At 36.6% G+C, this 6,529-nt stretch overlaps 1 protein-coding gene across 1 annotated transcript in view; it reads right to left on the bottom strand.

Annotated features, from left to right (window-relative positions):
- Positions 1 to 95: 95 nt before the first annotated feature.
- LOC140166680 (uncharacterized) overlaps positions 96 to 6,529 on the bottom strand; it is a 55,869-nt gene continuing 49,435 nt past the window's right edge. Inside the window, exon 10 of the mRNA XM_072190178.1 lies at positions 96 to 3,585. Coding sequence (XP_072046279.1) covers positions 3,539 to 3,585 — 47 coding nt within the window. The 3' untranslated portion in view covers positions 96 to 3,538. The remainder of the gene's footprint in view (positions 3,586 to 6,529) is intronic.

The following is a 6,529-nucleotide window of genomic DNA, read 5'->3' as shown; positions in this document are numbered from 1 at the left end:
CCCCCACCCCCAGGATCGTACCGTATTACAACCGCGGGAGTAACATGCATGGGCGCTAGTAGTAAATTCCAATTTTCTATGTCACTTGTTCGGCTCAAAATTAAACGGGGACATATCTGACAGTAAAAGCTCACATTTTATGGAAAATAAATACTAATCTATTTTTACAGAAATGTTATAATATGGCTTTAAATCTGGTAAGATGAAATTGGTAGTAACTTGTACTGGCTGTTTACTAACACGCGAAGATTTTTAGATTCTTTGTAATTTTGACACCGTTGCTTTAGCCTTGTAATTTTAGCTTTAAAGACTTATTGCAACTAATTCACATCATACTTGACTACGAAAAAATATGTTGTTTTTAAGAAGACACCTAAACCGTGCACCATGCTAATTTCACAATGTTAAAAATCACCATCGTGTAAAATATACGCATAAGGAGAGCTACTGTAGTACTGTTGATTATTATATACTATTATCATGATTATATTTAGACATTTATTGTAACATTTACATACATTTTGTATTTAGGCATCATATTTTCTATGTTACGAGTTAAATAGCGGTGTTGTAGGAACTTCTCTCTATTATACTAGGTATAGGAAGAATTAAGGCCGTGTGTCCTGAACTCGCCACCCTTAGCGTTACATGACAAATATTATGAATTTTTACACCAACCACGTTTCTAATTAGATTATCTCGACAATTATCAACCCTAAACTAGCAAAGGTATACATTTTTGGAAAGCTGAAGGCATAAGCAATTCAAATATATACATTTCAACTCGTTATATGCAGGGTGACCTGCAAGTTATACGGGGTGGAATAAAAAAGATTTTGATAAAAAACGAGTCACTCAATGCATTGCTTATTACCAACTTACAGTAATAAACTGGAAGTAAGCAACATTCATTTGGTTAGAGGATATGGAGAGCCAACTGACTTTGGAAGAAACCAAAATCACAGCTGTTTGGTAATCTAGGAATATAGGGTGTCCCAAAGTATGTTAGGTTTTTTTACAATTCAACATATTTTGAACCTAAACATTTTCCCCCTGACCCATACAGAAAAAATATGTCCATATTTTAGATTCCTCGTCAAATTTCCCTTCAGAAAATCTATACTTTGACTATGATAGGATAAGTAATTAAAATTTTACAGTAACTTTTAGATTTTGAAGACATCTGCATTACTTACTACAGTGTTTAATATGACAACGGGTAGTTTTGTATGGAAAAGTTTATATTTTCTAGACTAAACCAATCATTCATTATTAAAAACAATAAGTAGAATTGTTTAGCTGTAAGGCCATGAGTGTTTTAGATGCTAAATTAAGTCCAAATCCAATTTACAGCATTTACAGAAGCAGAGTACGCACTAAAAATATCAATCCCATAGAGTTTGTGTGTACCACATCCCCCACCACCACATCCCCCACCACCGCCACCCTGCCCATTCTGAATTCTATGAAGCACAGTGTCAGTATTAAAAAAGTTCAAGTATTTCTTTTTACAGGGTTGAAAGAGCATTTTATTTAGCAATAAAATGAGACCACAAGCATGACAATACCTTCTTGCTTGACAGAGATATCATCATTTGTTTTGAGTCGACTTTGGCAAAATGTAACGTCGCACACACGACCTTAAGGAAAAACCTGGTTTTTTTTTGGTTTTTTTTTTGTTTTGCTTTAAGCGCTTTTGACCAGAACATCTAGGCCTGAGCTGAGCTTAATCTATTATTGAAGCAATTTATCGTCACAAATACCCTTTTCCAACGGATAATAATATTGCAATTCCGTTTTCTTATTATATTATTCTTACTATCTATCCAGACTCGGCTTGTATTTATAGCTTCAAAGATTTATTGCAATATATAAATATGAATTCGCAATACATGGATATCAATTAGGGTGATTCTCAAAAATAAAGTGAACTTTACTGTTGACATTTTTTTTTTTGTACAAATCCAATAAAAATGAAGATGTTAAACTCGCATTTTAGTGACGTTTCACCACTACACTAGTGGTTTCATCAGACTGGCAACTCATCACATCTGACTGCTTCCTTTTATATGCAACAGGAACCGCTATAGAGGGCGTGATGAGTTGGTCAAAGATGTTGTTGAGTGAGTAGGCCCCCTCGTCCTTGTTTCTTTGTTTTTATGCGCAATGCAAATATACAGTTTAATGTGTACTTATACATATTATATATGTAACAACATGTGTTGGGGTGTGTTTGCTACATTAAAAGGGTTTTTGGACGTCACTGAATTCTAAAATATACTTTCTAGCAGTGTTCCAGTATTTAATATCCTTATGCCCTACACATGACTGTGATTGTTCAAAGAAAGTGTGTTACCTGCTACTTTTTATATACTTAATATTACCATGATTACCAAAACACACTTATTCTATCATGCCTATTAAATTACTTCCTACACAAATATACAGCGTTCACATCTTCCCAGCAAACACAAAGCGTTTTACAAAAAACTTTTCAATGTCTGGTTATATAAAAGGTATAAAACGTTTGATAGCATTCAGAAAACATTTTTGGAACCATTGTAACATAACGTTATTTAGTGTTGACAAGATATTTGAAAAAGTATTTGCCTAAAAATATTTTTCAATTACATGTTGACAAGAGTTTTAAACTGTTATTATGTTGGTGTTGTTTCGTATCATATAAAACGTTTTACGAAATGTTTCCATGACCTTTAAACAACCAACATGTGTTTGCTGAGCTTAAGATTCTTTAACAAGCTCAACCAACATCACCAATTTGAGAGCCAGAAAGCCTTAACTCACAACGATTCCTTTTTGTTTTAAAGCTTTCTGTTTCTCAACCATCGAAATGTGATGTAAAAACTCTTCAGATGTCGTATTATCCTATTTTGTTTTATGACGATAATAAAGGCTAACTATTTTTTTTTAATCATTCTTTACTCAAAATCTTTGATATGAAACTTGAAGTCACAGGTTCAAAATAAAAAACAGTTCTAAATGTCCATGCTTTTTGTCTACAAAGCCCACCATGTGAAGGGTTTTCACGTCACAGGTCACATCAAAAATGAGGTTTTTGTTTAGGATATTCAGAGGTAAGGCACCCCATTCAATTAAATGTATTCTTAAAAGAATACATTTTTTACCTATAAAAAGAGACGACATGGCCGGTGACGTTATATTTACGTGGTTGAATTTTGGGCACCTCTTTTAACATGGACATGGTAGCTTTTCGACGGGAATAAGCAATTCTCTCCGTTTAAGATTTTTACTACCCATATACTTTCACCCCGTTTTAGATTGTTTACACACGATGAAAATCTATTTCGAGTTCGGTATTGTAATTCATAATCGAGTATTTCCATGTCAAAGTGTCAAAGGGGTAAAACATTTCTCAGGTGACATGTATTCCGAAATGTATAGTTTGACCTATCTGCAACTTATCCAAGCAATAATTAAAATTGCAGACACTAGTAAATTGTTCTTATTTATCTCTCTGCTTCTACTTCTATATGCATACTTTTATTGTAGCAATAATTTAGATACCAATGCAGAAGTCTTTAGGGTCATCTCCAGGCTGGTGACCTATACAAATAAAAGAAAAAATACTGAATATGAAATATTATTGAATACTATAATGACGAAGAAATGTTATTGCTTATTGTATATTATAATAAAAACATAATGATCCCCCAAATTTGGCATAAGTATGCAACAAATCAAAAGGTTTGTGGGTGTGTGTGGTGGTGGTGTGGGGGCGTGGGGGGTGTCGTCTTTGACTTACAGGCGCAGGGCTTTGTTGCTCCGTGGCTTTCCTGTGAAAGCGCCGCGCCGCCTCCATTCATGCCCGGAGGGGGCACTTCAATATGAAATGGATACAGGTGTAGGGCTAACATTTTCACTGCAAGGGGCATTCGGTGAGAGCAAAATGTAAAAACATATGGGGTCATTGGGTGAGAACATGATTTTTGTCATTCGGTGAGAGCAAAATGTAAAAAATATGGGGCCATTGGGTGAGAATATGATTTTGTTTTTAAATGGAACCTTTGGGTGAGAGCCGAAACAGCACCACAGAAACCTCGAACATTGAATATCATGTTCTAAATGGCTTCAAAATTTCTTCTTTTTTCAAAATTAGAAACAAAATCAGTGATAAATGAAAGTTGCTGTTCAAAGGGTCTTCGGGTGACAGAACAAACAAATATGGGGTCTTTTGGTGACCGCGACGCTGAAAAATGACGTCGTAACAGCCCTACATACGCGTCACCTCCAAAGTGGGAGTGCCCCCGGGCATTCATGTCCGTTGTTTGCAGGCTGTTCTGCCTTGCCGACGAGGAGCTGAGAATCCTGTTGTATTTGGTTCTTCCAACGATCCGAGGTGGTGGACGGGCTCTTCCTCTTGGGTGTGTGGAATCCTGGTGATAGACTTGGTTTGGTAATCTATTGGCAGGCATCCTGATAACATCATGGCCAAACCATGGGAGACGTTGTAATATTAAGTTGCAATCCAGGGAAAAAAGTTGGCACACTTTGCCTGTCTTTTGGTATATCTCTGCCCCGCTCCCCCAATTCAATGTTGGACCAAGCCATGTTGTCGACCCGTGAGACCCTCCAACATTGAAAGATGGGGGAGTGAGGAAGGGTGAGATATAGGAGTAGGGGTCTGTACTTCACATTGAATGCATGTTTCAGTCGCCTCTCCAATTTTGATTGGAACCTCCTCTTTTATCATCCCGTCTGTCAAGTGAGCGAGTGAGCTTAATAGATGTTGTGATGGTCCAAGAATCTGATCCACATGTTGCAATTGGTACATCCAGGGATATGAGACAATCCATGGTACATCTTACTATTAAAGGATCTTTTCAGGTCATGGTGGGACAAGTGTCTTTACATCTTCACGGAAGGAACATTGCTACAAACTACAGGACTACAAACTGTTGGACTTTGTCAACTGGTGCGTCATTGACAATGATATCCCGAGGGTCGTTTATCACCAAAAAAACACTAAGTCATTTTTCCAGTATGTGAGTGAAGGTAACTAGAAAAAATAGAGCACTTTTGGAGATCTAGACCTGGATTGTTGATCTCCAATCTCCATTGCATAATTACATACATGCTCATCCAATTCAGTATCGAAGTTACGTAATGTTACTATGTCAACGGATCACGCGCTAGAGTAATGAACCACGATCGAAATGATCACCACATAAAGTATATGGCACTCGAAGGCATACCAAAGTAGCGTGATCCGGTAACCAAGAGAATTACGTAACCACTTCGATGCTGAATTCATCTTAACAATTGGGAGCTTATCAAAAAAAAATCCAGCAGGGTGGTGTCATCCGCGTTGTGACGGTTGTTGATCCTTACATCATACATCTTCAAGAAGTTTAAACTGACTTTCAGCACCAAAATTCACTAACCTTGAATTTTCGATGTGTGACACACATCGTGGACACACATCGTCATCAGAAGAATGCATATTAACCTCTTTCATTTTGATACCAAATTTGCCATTGTAGCACCTGTAGATTTAAAGTTCTAAGCATTTTTCCATGTCCACTTTTGCATGGAATTGCCCTTAAAGCCATAATATGTGATTTGCTTCACAGCGACGCCCTCAATTTTACTCGGATTTCTACTTTTTGCATAATTATAATGCCCCGTGGTGTACTAAAATACCACGTAAAAGACTAAGCCTGAAGGTTTTTTCAGAGTTCATCGATCGACTGCTTGCTAACATCTCCCGTGGATGTCAGCTTATGTGTACACACGTCGAGCGTGATGCTCCGTGTAGTATTAGGCCTACATGTTACGATCGGCGAGCGTAGTACACGCATTGTTATTGCTGGAATGAAATCGCAATTTTCTTCGTTATACCTCATTTATTTGGCTCGAAATTAAAAGGAGATAATGTGATCAGTGAAAACAAACATTTAATCTTGCTTGGTTGTTCACTGACGTTGCCCAATGCCCATTCAAGTAGCTACCTCTTTTAAAGTATTTCTGAATAATTATTTATTACCCTCAGGCTCATAATTATTGAACAGTCCCTTACACGATCTGTGATCCATATGAATACATGAATACAAAAGCCACCTAAGTCCATGGGAAGTGATTTTGAGAGAAAAACCTGTGTATCATTTTAATTCCTTCAGTTAGATTTACCTGGTCAATATTGTAAGTTTTACGTGCAAATGAGTGGATTAACCTGTATTAGGTATGACGATTAGCATTTCAGGGACTTCGTGGGGTTCATTTTAAATTTTGGACTTTTTGAATCATATACAAAGACAACAATGTTAGAATGAGATTACCACTAGTAAGATAATACAAAATAAAGCGCACAGGTATGTATAATGTTGATAAGCATTCTGCCATGTAATATAAACCACACACTTTCCTTTATTAAACCCATTTTTTTCAAAAGTCACTCTCTAGCAATGAATGTGTTACAAGTGGACTTTTATACATACTGGATTTTAATCAATGTGTTACAAGACTCAAATCATGGAATTGGGTGATTCTT

The sequence above is a fragment of the Amphiura filiformis genome, chromosome 12 (assembly GCF_039555335.1).
Source record: "Amphiura filiformis chromosome 12, Afil_fr2py, whole genome shotgun sequence".
Taxonomy (NCBI): Eukaryota; Metazoa; Echinodermata; class Ophiuroidea; order Amphilepidida; family Amphiuridae; genus Amphiura; species Amphiura filiformis.
This window is presented reverse-complemented; position numbering and strand designations above follow the sequence as displayed.